This window comes from Aotus nancymaae, unplaced genomic scaffold (genome assembly GCF_030222135.1).
Source record: "Aotus nancymaae isolate 86718 unplaced genomic scaffold, 86718_ANA_hifiasm-v0.15.2.pri h1tg000030l, whole genome shotgun sequence".
NCBI classification, from domain to species: Eukaryota; Metazoa; Chordata; class Mammalia; order Primates; family Aotidae; genus Aotus; species Aotus nancymaae.
The window spans coordinates 39440224-39455343 of record NW_026988443.1 but is presented as its reverse complement, the minus strand read 5'-3'; the positions used below and the strand labels follow the sequence as shown (position 1 = coordinate 39455343).

The window sequence follows — 15120 nt, the reverse complement described above, 5'->3', positions numbered from 1 at the left end:
TAAGAAATGAGACAGAGGAAGAACATGAGCAACGCAGTCCAATACCAATGTGTGGGAATCTGAATGAAAGGTACACGGAAATTCTTTGTACTATTCTCGCAACTTTTCTGCCAGTCTGAAATTGCATCAAAATTAAAAAGTGAAGAAACAGGCAGGGTGTGGTGGCTTACACCTGTAATCCCAGCACTTTGAGGAGCTGAGATGGGAGGATCACTTGAGTCCAGAAGTTCAAGACCAGCTTGGGCAATATGGTTAAACCCCACCTCCACAAAAAATACAAAAATCATCCAGGCGTGGAGGCATGCACCTGTGGTCCCAGCTACTTGGGCGGCTGAGGTGGGAGAATCGCTTGAGACTGGGAGGCAGAGATTGCAGCGAGCCTAAATTCTTACGCCACTGCACTCCAGCCTGAGTGACAGAGCATGACTCTGTCTCAAAACAAACAGACAAACCAGAAGTCAGTGTAGAAACTCGAAAGCCGACTTGACCCGTTTATTCCCTCTGTTCGGCTGTGGCCTCCCTTTCCTGGGGTAGAAGCCAGGACAGCAGTGGCTGAAGCAGTGAAGGCCTGGGGGACAGTTTTAGAGGAGAAGACAACGCGGGGAACACCAAAATAACGACATTCAGAGCAGTAACAACCTGCATGTAGCAGGGCAAACGCCACGCGCAGAGGATGCTGCGGGCAGAGCTGGAAGTATTTCGCAAACATCAGCCACGATTATCCAATCTTGCTGATCTTCGCAACTGACCTGCACAATCTGAACTTACTCAACATTTTTAAATTAACATTGTAAAAGCCTGGTATTTATTAAAGCGGAAAGCTATCCCCATCACACATGGAAAAGGGCCGCACTAGAGAGCCTGGGAGGAAGGCAGCCGCATTCACTGTGTGCCCCCAAATTCCTCTGGGGCTTCGGCGCACGGAGGCACTCGGGGAGGTGTCACTGTGCCTGGGTGGAAAGGGGCTGCCTTTGGACTGATGCCTGGGAAGAAGGTGACTGTTACAAACTAAATTTCCCACCTGAACCCATAGGGCTTTATTTATTTATTTTTGAGATGGAGTCTCACTGTATCACCTAGACTGGAGTGCAGTGGCTCGATCTCGGCTCACCGCAACCTCCACCTCCTGGGTTCAAGTGATTCTCCTGCCTCAGCCTCGTGAGTAGCTGGGATTACAGGCATGTGCCACTATCCCCGGCTAGTGTTTGTATTTTTCGTAGAGACGGGGTTTCACTATGTTGGCCAGGCTGGTCTCGAACTCCTGACCTCAAGTGATCCGTCCACCTCAGCCTCCCAAAGTGCTGGGATTACAGACATGAACCTCTCGCCGCACCTGGCCCATATGGCTTTGAAACGATTCCAGACACTTCCACAGGTTGCTACGTGAGTGACGCGCTCTGCTGCACTAAGAACCCGTTGTGCCCCTTCTTCCTTAGAGAATGTGACCTTGCTCCTTATCGCACCTGTCTGCGAGCTCCTGACCCTCACGACTGCACTTCCGAACACACGCAGACCTGTGAGTGTGACGGACCCTTGGGAGCTCTGGCAGAGCTCCAGCTGTGACAGGTCACCCTGCCAACCTTGGAGCTACTCTCAGAAGCCTCCGACCAACGCTGGCACTGCCTTCCAGGGACCAGGGACCTTACGGCGCTCCCAAGAACAGCTGGCAGAAGGCTACACCTCACACTGAGGACTGTTCCCATGCTAAGTGAGCAGCTAGACTTTGGTTATTCTGGAACTCATTCACTACGGGGTTCATGGACTTTGCCTGTGGAGTGTATTCTTTGTGAAGTCTGCTGTCATTCTCTCCCTGTGTAAGCTCTGGGAACCTACAGGAAAAAAATCTTTGTGTAAGGCTGGGCCCAGTGGCTCACACTTGCAATCCCAGCACTTTGGGAGGACGAGGCAGGTGAATCATCGGAGGTCAGGCGTTTGAGACCAGCTTGGCCAATATGATGAAACCCCGTCTCTACTAAAAACATAAAAATTAGCCAGGCATGGTGGTGGACGCCTATAATCCCAGCTACGTGGGAGGCTGAGACAGGAGACTATCTTGAACCTGGGTGGCAGAAGTTACAGTGAGCTGAGATTGAGCCATTGCACTTCAGCCTGGGTAACAAGAGCGAAACTCCGTCAAAAAAAAAAAAAAAAATCTTTGTGTAGCAATAAACTGTGTGATTTGTGAAATCATACTTTGATCATTTCCTTATTACCACACAAAACAAGCCCTAACCCCCAAGATGACTGTACTTCGTGTGTGTGGCGCGGGGGGTTGGGGGAAGTCTTGCTCTGTTGCCTGGGCTGGAGTGCAGTGGTGCCATCTTGGCTCTCTGCAACCTCCGCCTCCCGGGCTAAGTGATTCTCCTGCCTCAGCCTCCCGAGTAGCTGGGACTACAGACGTGCACCACCACGCCCGGCTAATTTTTGTATTTTTTTGTAGAGATAAGGTTTCCCCATGTTGCCCAGACTGCTCTCAAACCCGTGGACTCAAGTGATCCTCCTGCCTCAGCCTCCCAAAGTGCTGGGATTACAGGCGTGAGCCAGCCTGTGTATTTCAAGGTAGGGCCTTTAAGGAGGTAATTGAGGTTAAATGGGTCCTAAGGGTGGGGCCCTGACCCAATATGACCGGTGTCCTTGAGAGGGAGAGAGAGAGGCACCAGGAGTGTACGTGCCCAGAGGAAAGGCCGCATGAGGAGACAGCCACTTGCAAACCAGACAGCGGCCGCAGAGGGGACCAACCCTGCCGGCACCCTGGTCCTGGACTTCCAGCCTCTGGAACTGTGAGGAAGACACGTCTGCGGGTTAAGTCACCCAGTCTATGGTAGGGCACAGTTAGGGCAGCCAGAGCTTAGACGGTGACAGAATGGCCTTGAGCCCGCCACCACTCAGAGCGTGATCTGGCAACTGGCATCACCAAACCTTGTGAGAAACTCACAGCCAGGGACTGTGACACTGCTGACGCCTCTCTCCCTCTCTCTCTCCCTCTCTCTCCCTCTCTCTCTCTCTCTCTCTCTCTAAGGACACGGGTCATATCGGGTCAGGGCCGCACGCACCCTTAGGACCCCTTTAACCTGAATTAACCTGAATTACCTTCTTAAAGGCCCTACCTTGAAATACACAGGCTGGCTCATGCCTGTAATCCCAGCACTTTGGGAGGCTGAGGCAGGAGGACCACTTGAGTCCACGGGTTTGAGAGCAGTCTGGACAACATGGGGAAACCTTATCTCTACAAAAATTACAAAAATTAGCCGGGCGTGGTGGTGCATGCCTGTAGTCCCAGCTACTCGGGAGGCTGAGGCAGGAGAATTGCTCGAGCCCGGGAGGCGGAGGGAGCCCCACCCCAGCCTTGCTGAACCTGAACGTGCATTTTGGCAAGCTCCTCCCTCCTTCCCGAGGATGGGGTGGAGGTCTCCAGCAGACCCCGGCTGTCAGCATCTCTGCATACGTGACACAGCCTTGTAGAGTCAGTGAGCACAAAACAGTCCAGAACCCGAAAGATGGTTTTAAATGTTTTATTTCACAAATTGTTCAGATTTGTTCATAAAAGATATGGTACAGAAACATTTTAGAAATCAAACCAGTTTTACTGAAACAACTGCAACCACATGGCCCCTGTTCACGCAAAGCACAAAAAACATTTACAATAAAACTTTGTACACAGGAAGTAGCAAAATACATCATTTTTCATAGAAAAAAGCACACACACAAACTGCGGGCTGAGTAAGCCTACAGACAAAATGAGACACCAACACACGCTTTGTAACACGGTTGCGCAAAACTCCTACAGAAGCCGAAATGTTCATTCTGGGGGCAGGAGAGCCAGGAACGCCGCTGGCGTGGTGCAAGACCTTTTTAAACATGGGGTAAGTGCTGATACGGCGTGAGGGGCTGTTTCACACACAGGAGAGGTGGTGCTAGGGACACGGCTTATAATTTGTAGTCTCGCTTCCATTTTCTGAAGACAAATGTTCCAGTTTCAAAACGTTTGTGGGGATGATAAAGACAGCCAGGTCCATGGCCGGGCGCGGTGGCTCACACCTGTAATCCCAGCATTTTGGGAGGCCGAGGTGGGTGGATCACCTGAGGTCAGGCGTTGGAGACCAGCCTGGCCAACATGGCGAAACCCCATCTCTACTAAAAATAGAATAATCAGCCGGGCATGGTGGCTCACGCCTATAGTCCCAGTTACTTGGGAGCCTGAGGCAGGAGAATGACTTGCACCTGGGAGGCAGAGGTTGCAGTGAGCTGAGATCATACTGCTGCGCTCCAGCCTGGGCAACAGAATGAGACTTGGTCTAAAAAAAAAAAAAAAAGAAAAGAAAAGAAAAAAAAAGAAAAGACAGCCAGGTCCTGCTCTGGGCAAGGACCTTCTATCCTGCTAGCCTCCTAGCAGTGAAGAAGGTGTTACGGAACCTGGGGACTTTACTTTTAAATGATGAGATCAACTCACACTGGAAATTTTGAGTCTCCCTTGGGTGAGATGCTTCAGAAGCGAGCCCACTGGGGTTGTTCTGGACTCTTCACTGATTCTGCAAACCCCGCAGGGCGATCTGGTTTACCTTGCAAACACAGCCCCAGCCACCAAAGTCTGGCAGCAGAACACCGAGCACGCACAAGTTTCCCAGATGTTTGGTGGTAACTGGACACACAACCTGACAGGCTGACCGAATTCCTCTCCGACATGTGGGGCTGAAGAGTCGGTACCTGTGAATTACGACTCCCTACGATGCACAAAGCACAAACACAGTCCTGCGAAGTTCAGCTCAGTCAAGCTAAGAGCTGAACTGCTTTTTACCAGCTTCCTAAAGGGTGTTTTTTATTTTTTATTTTAAAGCTATTTACCTTCAGATTCTGCATTTATTAGGAAGGCAATCGGAGAAAGAAGGTGTGCCCAGGTAGAGTTTCCTGTCCAGCCTACAGTATCTTAGTTTTTTGCTTTCTGCTAGTTCTTTTGTCTAAGAAATATTTTGAATCAAATTTGAAACTAGCATTCGCCAAAGTGATCTATTGGCTGGCCTGGTGGTAGAGAGTGGAATTTTCACCTTCTGCAAAGAAAGGCTATTTACGAAAGGATATTTCATTTCACTGCGGGGTTTTGGTCTGGGTTCATGAGGCACTTTTCTAGAGAGAGAGAGCCAGGGCATAGTACAGTCCTCGGAGCCTCGGGAACGTTTGGCAAGAGTCATTTCACAAAAACAGGAAGAGGCAGCCTTCTAGTGTACTCCCATCTCTCGCTGTCACGAGGCCGCAGGACGGTTTCATAACCACAAACTGAGCTGCTAACGTCGGTGAGGAATGTACCAACGACTCCATTCCTCCCATGACTGAAAAAATAGGTCACTGGGTGTGTAGGCAATCTGCACATTTAGTTGTCATTTTTCAAAAGCAGCAAAGAGCAGCCCTTCTTTGGTTGTCATCAGACATCTCAGTGGACCTTACGAGACCTGGAGTTAAGAAGTGGGCTTCAAACAGGATCGCCTGCAAAGCAAAGTCCTGGGTGTGAACCAGGACACGTAAACCAGTCTGAGGCAGGGCGGGAGCCAAAATGGGTAGGGGGTAAAGAAAGGGTCCTGGCCGGGCGCGGTGGCTCACGCCTGTAATCCCAACACTTTGGGAGGCTGAGGTGGACAGATCACCTGAGGTCGGGAGTTCAAGACCAGCCTGACCAACAAGGAGAAACCCCGTCTCTACTAAAAATACAAAAAATTAGCCAGGCATGGTGGTGCATGCCTGTAATCTCAGCTACTCAGGAGGCTGAGGCAGGAGAATCACTTGACCCCAGGAGGCGGAGGTTGCAGTGAGCCGAGATCGTGCCATTGCACTCCAGCCTGGGCAACAAGAGCGAGACTAGGCCTAGGAGAAAAAAAAAAAAAAAGAAAGGGTCCTAATTTCCTAATTTTTAGTCCTCAATGGGACCAAAGGTCACGGCAGAAACAGAGGGGCCACAAAGACAAGGGGCCTGACAAAGACAAGATACATCGCTTGAAGTTACGGCTGAACTCTACAGAAACCAGCACTGCTGTGTATAGAGCCGGCCTGCATGCGGCCACTGAACGGGACCCGTGGCAGGTCACCAGCAAGGACACGTGCCAGGGCGGAGCCGGGGTCTCTCACACCCCAGCCCTCTTGTTCCAGCCCGTGTGTCTGTCTGACCAGCAAACATTAAAATCATTTTCCTCTGTTGGTGGGGACGGACTGTGTTTTTTATTTTTAAATAACTACCCTCTACTTCGTCCCTGAAACTCACTGGCACTTCCCTGAAAGGCCTCTTTAGACACTGTGAATGCTTCACAGTCGTGAGCTCCAGAACGTTTGCCCTCTTTGCGGGGGATGGGGGGTTGAAATCGACTTTCCCCACCAACGGAAGAACACATAGCAAGTAATATTTTGGCAACTGTCCCCTTTAAGAGACAGGTCAGATGTCTAAAGGAGACAGGGCACCCAGATGGAGACCCCTGGGCCCCAGCAGGATTGGGCACCAGGGGTCCGGCTGAGCACCCTGGGATGCTGCTGCTTCAGTGGGGGGATGAGATGTCACCTCCCCAAAAGGCCACAGAGTGATGGACATTGAACACCGGTCAAAGGGAGTTTCCTGACTCTCCATATACCCTCCCCCGCAATGACAAAATCAAAGTAAAAGCAAAACCCCAAAGCCCTCCTGAAGACGCCCCTTCTCCGGTGCTGGAAATTCACTGCCTCACAGCAAAGATCCGGAAGGCCTTTTCATTTTGAGGAGTCTTCAGGCTGACAAAGAAGAAAAACAGCCCATTACTGAGAGATCCGGAGGGCCTCCTGCAGGGACTCTGGCTGGGCAGGGAGACCGGGGTGCCCCCTGCTCACTCCCATAGTGGAGGAGCCGTGGCCAAGGGACACTGTCCTGCAGCCGCCAGAAACAGAGCATGCTTGAGTTGAGAACAGCTGGCAAATCCCATTTTCTTTGCAAACGAGCAACCGTCTGATTCTAGGTCAGAGCATCTGTCTGATTCTAGGTCATTTCCTTTTCACTCAGGGATTTGCTGGCCCCAGTCTGTCTGGACGGGACTCACCCTCCCAGACTTCTGCCTGGTTTCACTACCACCTGTTGACCCGAACAGTGGCATCTGGGGCAGATTAGCAGCTACTGTCTCAGTATTACTGCATAAGCCAGCTGCCTTCACTGCCTCTCGCCTTCCTCCCGAGGGAGGTGTTACTCCTCCTTCACAGGGGAGGAAACGGAGACACCAGGAAATCAAGTCACTTACCAGGGTCCCACAGCTACTGAAAACTGCCCTCTCATAAGAGGAGTTAAATCCTTCAGCTAACCAAAGACGGATTTTTTTAAAAAAAAGCTTTATTGGTCAGGTGTGGTGGCTCACACCTGTAATTCCAACTTTGGGAGGCCAAGGCAGGTGGATCATTTGAGGTCTGGAGTTTGAGAGCAGTCTGGTCAACATGGCAAAACCCTGTCTCTCCAAAAAATTAACTAGGTATGATGGTACACACCTCTAATCCCAGCTACTTGCAGGCTGAGGCAAGAGAATCACTTGAACCCGGGAGGTGGAGTTTGCAGTGAGCCAAGATCGTGCCACTGCACTCCCACCTGGACAACAGAGTGACACTCTGTTTCCAAAAAAACAACAACGACAAAAAAAAACCCAAACCAGCTTTATTAACTATAACATACCACGGAAATTCATCTTTTCTAAGTGTACAATTTAATGGTTTTGAGAGATTTTATAGGGTTATGCAGTCACCTCCACAAAACAGTGTTAGATAATTTTTAAAAATGATTTTAGATACAAGGTCTCTCTGTCACCCAGGCCTGAGTGCAGTGACACGATCATGGCTCAAGTCGGCCTTAACCTCCTGGGCTCAAGCGATCCTCCCTCCTCAGCCTCCTGAGTAGCATGTCACCATGCCTGACTGATTTATTTTTTGTTCCAATGGAGTCTATACACAATGTTGCCCAGGCTGGTCTCAAACTCCTGGGCCCAAGTGATCCTCCTGCCTCAGCCTCCCAAAGTGCTGGGATTATGGGTGTTGCCTAATGGTGTCTTTAAAGCACAAAAGTTTTAAACTTTGATAGAATTTGTTTCCATTTCTAGATTGTGCTTTTGGCATCATATTTAACAAACCACTGCTTAACTCAAGGTCATGAAGAATTTATACTTGTTTTCTTCTAAGACTTCTGTAATTTTTAGCTCTTATATTTTAGCCTTTGATCCATTTTAAGTTAATTTCTTATATATGGTAAGAGGCAAAGGTCTAACATCACAGTTTTACATGTAAACATCTAATTGCCTTTGCACTATTTGTTGAGAAACTATTATTTGCCCACTGAACGGTCTTGGCACTCCTATAGAAATCAATGGACTAGAAGTGTGATGGTTTATTTCTGGACTTCCAATCATGTTGTCTTTTTTTTTCTTTTTTTGAGACAGAGTCTCACTCTGTCACCCAGGCTAGAGTACAATGGTGCGATCTCAGCTCACTGCAACCCCTGCCTCCCAGGTTCCAGCGAGTCTCCTGCTGGGCGTGGTGGCAGGTGCCTGTAATCCCAGCTACTTGGGAGGCTGAGGCAGGAGAATTGCTTGAACCTGGAAGGTGGACGTTGCAGTGAGCTGAGATCACATCACTGCACTCCAGCCTGGGCGACAGAGCGAGACATTGTCGCAAAAAAGAAGAAATGGGCCAGTTTTCCAAAAAATAGGAGACATACAGCAGCAATAACCAATCAAAAGGGCCGCAGTCCCTCTGAGCCAGAAGGACAGTGTGCTCCTCACGCTTTAATCCTACAAAGAAAGTAACTGAGACGACGCATCGGAATTTTATTGTTTCTACTCTCTGCAGCCTTTTGCTGACTCATGGGAGCACCTTTCTATTCTGTAGATGGGATGTTGCCTGATATACAAATTGCTAATAAAAGCCGATTAGATCTCGCAAACTCACATTTGTAGGAATTTTGTTCTAAAAGGCAGCATGGTGTCTTCTAGACCCCAAAGTGCTGTTCACAAAGTGCAACCAGGGCCAGGCGCAGTGGCTCACCCCTGTAATCCCAGCACTTTGAGAGGCTGAGGTGGGGAGATCACTTGAGGTCAGGAGTTCAAGATTAGCCTGGTTAACATGGTAAAACCCCATCTCTACTAAAAATACGAAAAAAAATTAGCCGGGTGTGGTGGCAGGTTCCTTTAATCCCAGTTACTTGGGAGGCTGAGGCAGGAGAATCATTTGAACCCAGGAGGTGGAGATTGCAATCACCCAAGATCGTGCCATTGCACCCCAGCCTGGGCAACACAGTGGGACATCGTGTCAAAAAAAAATTGCAACCAGGAGTGTTCTTTCCGCATCAAAATTCACAGGAAAAGACAGATCTAACGTCCATTTGCCAAAGACAGTTTGGTTAAAAGGAAAAAAAAAAAACAAAAATGAAGACTGATCATAGCTGCACATTTTAGTTTAAAATACACCATTCTTGCATATTAGTCTAGATTTTAAAGGCAAAAACACTCGCCCTCTCAAGTCTGTCTTTCTGCACCAAGTTCTCCTCCCCAAAGGCATCTTGTACAGATGCAAACAATTACTATTTTTTTTCCCTCACCCACTTTTTCACACAAATATTATAGACGTACTACTAAAGACATACCACTCTGCACTTTGCTTTTTTAGCTTAATAATGTATCTTGGGATTTGCTGCTTTTCTATACAGAAATAACTCATTCCTCTTATCAGCTGCATAGTATTCCACTGTAGTAACGTATTATATTTAACTGGGTCCCTATGAGTGGACATTTAGTTCTAATTTTTTTTTTTAGTATAGTGACGCCATCACGACTTATTGCAGCCTCAATCTCCTGGGCTCAAGTGATCCTCCCACCTCAGTCTCCTGAGTAGCTGGGACCACAGGTGCATACCACCATGCCAGGTTAATTTATATGTATGTGTGTGTGTGTGTGTGTGTATGTGTGTGTGTGTGTGTGTGTGTATATATATATATGTTTATCTTTTTCTAATTTTTATATTTTTTAGAGATGGGATTTCACCATGTTGCCCAGGCTGGTCTTGAATTCCTGGGCTCAAGCAATCCTCCCATCTCAGCCTCCCAGAGTGGATTACAGGCACGAGCCACTGAGCCCGTGTTTTCTAATTTTTTACCTTTGTTAACAACATCATCGTTGTCCATGGGACTTTCTGCGTTTGTGTGAGAGTATCTGAGAGTGAGCTCCTAAGAGTGGAACTGCCAGACCAAAGGACATGCATGGTGACAGCTGCCAACCCGCCCTGCATAAAGATAACACCAGCCGGCTCCCGAGACGATGACAACAGGGCTGTGTGACGCCCACTACCCCCCACCCAGCACCTCGTGACGCGTCGCTGTTGGTTCCAGATATCATTTCAGTTTGCATTTTGCTCATGATGAAGGAGTCTGGGCATAAGATTTACAGCCTGCTTATGATTTACGGGCAGCATTTCCTTTAGGAGCCCCACTCCAGACAAAGAGAGTCCCCAGGCCGGGCGCGGTGGCTCACACCTGTAATTCTGGCACTTTGGGAGGCCGAGGCGGGTGGATCACGAGGTCAGGAGTTCGAGGCCAGCCTGGCCAACATGGTGAAACCCTGTCTCTACTAAAAATACAAAAAATTAGCCGAGTGTGGTGGCACACACCTGTAGTCCCAGCTACTTGGGAGACTGAGGCAGGAGAATCGCTTGAACCTGGGAGGCGGAGGTTGCAGTGAGCCAAGACCATGCCACTGCACTCCAGCCAGGACAACAGAGTGAGACTCCATCTCAAAAAAAAAAAAAATAGAGCAAGCGAGTCCCCAGACTGGAAACTGCCAGGCTCGCCAGGTGACCCCGGCCCTCTCAGACTGCTCCGTCAGATCTGCAGTCCTCCGAGAGCAGGCTGCTTGGAATGTCTGGTTGCTTTTGGCTACCCTGGGATTGAACTTTCGAAACGTGTATCAGATGGGAGCACTCGGAGAGACGGAGCTGTGAAGAAACGCCAAGCGCCAAGGCTTGGGCAGAACGCTCAGCCGCAGGTGGCTCCGGACCAGGAGGAGGAGACAGTGTAACCACCCAGAGGCGGGGTGACCCTGGCAGCCTTGTTGGTTTCTGGAAAGCTCAGATCCCAGGGCCCTCCTCAGGCCTTGGGGGATGTAAGATTTCATTGGATGCTCTGCCCAAATCAATATCCTGGGAGGACCAACCAGGACCACAGGGTCCTTGGTTATTCTGCATGGGGGGCCAGCCACGTGGGGAAGATTGCCAGGGGTCTGTGACCCTCTTGACTTACTATGGGTCTGGAGAGTCTACGGATGGCGCAGTGGTTCTCACATTCTCAGGGCCTGAACAATCCAGGGACGAGGGAGCCAGTCAGGCCGCTGTCCAGATGTGGGCACTGCCAGCCCAAGGTCTTGCCTGGACAACCTGGGTGTCAACGCACCGCCTTTAAACAACCTGCCCAACTTGGAAGTAAGAGCAGGTGCCGCCGAGCTGGTCAAGTATTTCCTAACATATCAAAGAGTATGCTGACACCAACCCAGGGTGCCACCGGGCAACTGGCAGCGTCAAATATTGGTGCCATCCACTGCCACAGGTAAGAATCGCCACAGGTTTGGGCTGCCAAGAAAAATTCCCCACGTTCAGGTGGGTCCCCAGTCGTTTACGCCTCAAGCGGTTTTCTTTTTTTTTTTTTGAGATGGAGTTTCGCTCTTGTTACCCAGCTGGAGCGCAATGGCGTGATTTCGGCTCACCGCAACCTCCACCTCCCAGGTTCAGGTGGTTCTCTTGCCTCAGCCTCCCGAGTAGCTGGGATTACAGGTGTGCGCCACTATGCCCGGCTAATTTTGTATTTTTAGTAGTGATGGGGTTTCTCCAGGTTGGTCAGGCTGGTTTCAAACTCTTGACATCAGATGATCCGCCCACCTCGGCCTCCCAAAGTGCTGGGATTACAGGCGTGAGCCACCGCGCCCGGCCAACCTCAAGCAGTTATTAAGCTCCAGGTACACTGGGGAAGTCGATAGTTGTAAGTGTCGGATGAAGACCAAGTGTGGCTTGCTAATTATAAAATACCCTTCCCGCCCTTCTCTTCCAAATCTTGCCCTCCGATTCTCTTTTTGGGTTAGCTTGTAACTCCCACACAAGCCTGAAAGCAGTATAAACTGCTGCAGTATTTCTGGGTAATTTTCATAAAAAGTATTGGACTTTATAAAGTGTATCAAACAGCTTTCATAAAGAGCAGTAAACAACTTTTATAAAGAGTATTCAAAATCCCTCAGGCAGGGCACAGAGTCTCGCTCTGTCACCCAGGCTGGACTGCAGTGGTGCGATCTCCACTCACTGCAGCCTCCACCTCCGAGTCCAAGCAATTCTCCTGCCTCAGCCTCCTGAGTAGCTGGGACTATAGGTATGAGCCACCAGGACTGGCTAATTTTTTTTTTTGTTTTTGTATTTTTAGTAGAGACAGGGTTTTTTGCCCTGTTGGCCAAGCTGGTCTTGAACTCCTGGCCTCATGTGATTCTCCCACCTCAGCCTCCCAATGGGCTGGGATTACAGACATGAGGTACCGTGCCTGGCCTAGAAAGGCCCTTTAAAGGCCAGAGTAAAGAGGCAGGAACAATCCAGGGACTCTCTAAAGAGCTCTCCTGAAACACAGGGGCAGCCAGGGTCAGGCTCACCGGGCTGCATTCCCCTTGGTTGCCTTCAATGTGACCCGGAGAGGGAGAGCTTGACTTGGCATCACTCGACACAGACGGGATTAAGGAGAGTGGACGGCCGGTTCTGGTTCCGGGAGCAGACAGGGAAGCTGCCCCGTGGAGTCCTGAACCCAGTATTAAAAGGACGGCAGAAGAGGAACCCCTGACTGCTTAGTCCTCTGGCTTTTAAAAAGTGTAATTTCTAGCCCAGGTATGGTGACTCACACCTGTAATCTCAGCACTTTGAGAGGCTAAGGCAGGCAGATCATGATGTCAGGACATTGAGATCATCCTGGCTAACACGGTCTCTACTAAAAATACAAAAAAATTAGCCGGGCATGGTGATGTGCGCCTGTAGTCTCAGCTACTTGGGAGGTTGAGGCAGGAGAACTGCTTGAACTCAGGAGGCAGAGGTTGCAGTGAGCCGAGATCATGCCACTGCACTCCAGCCTGGGTGACAGAAAGAGACTCCATCTCTCTCTCTAAAAAAAAAAAAAAAAAAGGTGTAATTTCTTTTTATTAAGAAATATTACTTATACGCACATAACTGTCTCTATATGGATGAGTATACCCACATGACTGTGGACACAGATGCTCCCCAATTTGCAGTGTGTTGCGCCCTGATAAACCCATCGGAAGTCAGAAATACACACTAGAAATGCACTGAATACACCTCACCTACGCCACAGCTCGGCCTCGCCTGTCTTCCGTGTGCTCAGGACACTGACCTTACCCACGGTTAGGCAAAATCACCGAACACCGGCCTATTTTACAAAGAACTTAGTATAAAGAATTTTCAATCAAAATGCAAAATTCGAAGTACGGTTTTTGCTGAATACATATGACTCTCACACCATTATAAAGTGGAAAAGTCGTAAGTTGAATGATCCTAAGTGTCTAGGACTGTCTGTGTGTGTGTGTGTGTGTGTGCGTGCGTGCGCGGGCATGTTATCTGTGTGTGTGTGTGTGTGCGCGAGCATGTTATCTGTGTGTGTGTGTGTGTGTGTGTGTGTGTGTGTGTGTGTATCTACCTACCTACCTATGTTTTTTTTAAAGGATTCCAATCCTGGCCCGGCACAGTGGCTTACACCTGTAATCCCAGCATTTTAGGAGGCTGAGGTGGGCAAATCACTTGAGGTCAGGAATTCGAGACCAGCCTGGCCAACATGGTAAAACTCCATCTCTACTAAACATACCAAAAAAAAAAAAAAAAAAAAAGGGGGCCAGGCGTCCTTAGGGGCCACACCTGCAATCCCAGCACTTTGGGAGGCCAAGGTGGGTGGATCGCAAAGTCAGGAGTTCAAGACCAGCCTGACTAACATGGTGAAACCCCATCTCTACTAAAAATACAAAAATTAGCCAGGTGTGGTGGTGCGTGCCTGTAATCCCAGCTACTCAGGAGGCTGAGGCAGGAGAATCACCTGAACCCAGGAGGCGGAGGTTGCAGTGAGCCGAGATTGCACCACTGCACTCCAGCCTGGGTGACAGAGCAAGACTCCGTCTCAAAAAAAAAAAAAGAAAAAAAAAGTTAGACAGGTATGGTGGTGGGCACCTGTAATCCCAGCCACTCGGGAGGCTGAGGCAGGAAAATCACTTGAACCCAGGAGTCGGAGTTTGCAGTGAGCCGAGACTGTGCCATTGCACTCCAGCTTGGGTGACAGAGCAAGACTCCATCTCAAAGGAAGCAACAGGGGTAACGACAGGTGTTGCCTTGCAGGGCTGCTGGGGAATTAGATGTGCGAATGTGCGCAGAGCTGGCAGAAGTTTGGGATATGGGTAGAGGAAGGGAACCTGCCCGTCTGCTATCAGCAGCTCCTCTGCACAGCACAGAGAACCTCACGTCCCGGCCTTGGTCCAGCCTGGCTTGGGGGACAGTGCAGAGCTCATCAGATCTGGAAATAACAGCTCAATAGTTTCTGTTTCTTAGGATTTCTGGACACATAGCGAGATCTTCAGTCACCTGACCCTGGAGACTCGGCGCTGAGTTGTCTAACACCGTAGCCACCAGCTGTGGGAGCTCACTGAGACCCAAAACGGGCTCATCCAAATGGAGATGTGCGTAGTGTGAAACACACACCAGACCTCCAAGGCTTTATACCCAAAAACAATGTACATTTCTTATTACTACTAACAATTTTCTACTGATTACATATTGAAATACTATGGATACAGTGGGATAAGTAAAATGTGTCCTAAGATTTCCCTTCTGTCACTTCTTCCTTTGGCTTCTAGAAACTTAAGAATCTCATATGTGCTCGCGTCACATCTCCGCTGCACTTGCCACAGCAGACTACACCCCTCTGAGGACAGAGATTTTTCTCTCTTCTTTTCCTTGCTGTGACCCCAGTTCCTACCACACGGGCTGCCCTGAGTGTTAGGTGAATGAATTTGTGATTCAGAGGAGGTCCACCCACATGTACCTTTGGATGAAGGTGACATTTTAAAAACA

General features: G+C 49.4%; 1 protein-coding gene across 3 annotated transcripts in view; it reads right to left on the bottom strand.

The window, feature by feature from the left end:
• CRISPLD2 (cysteine rich secretory protein LCCL domain containing 2) overlaps window positions 1-15120 on the bottom strand; it is a 156407-nt gene that overhangs the window by 70237 nt on the left and 71050 nt on the right. The window contains exon 15 of one of the 3 annotated variants that reach the window (XM_064383366.1): window positions 3499-6744. The exons of the other annotated variants lie outside the window; for them this stretch is intronic. Coding sequence (XP_064239436.1) covers window positions 6690-6744 — 55 coding nt within the window. The 3' untranslated portion in view covers window positions 3499-6689. Of the gene's footprint in view, window positions 1-3498; window positions 6745-15120 lie in introns of those variants that run through there. 3 annotated transcript variants of the gene reach the window in all.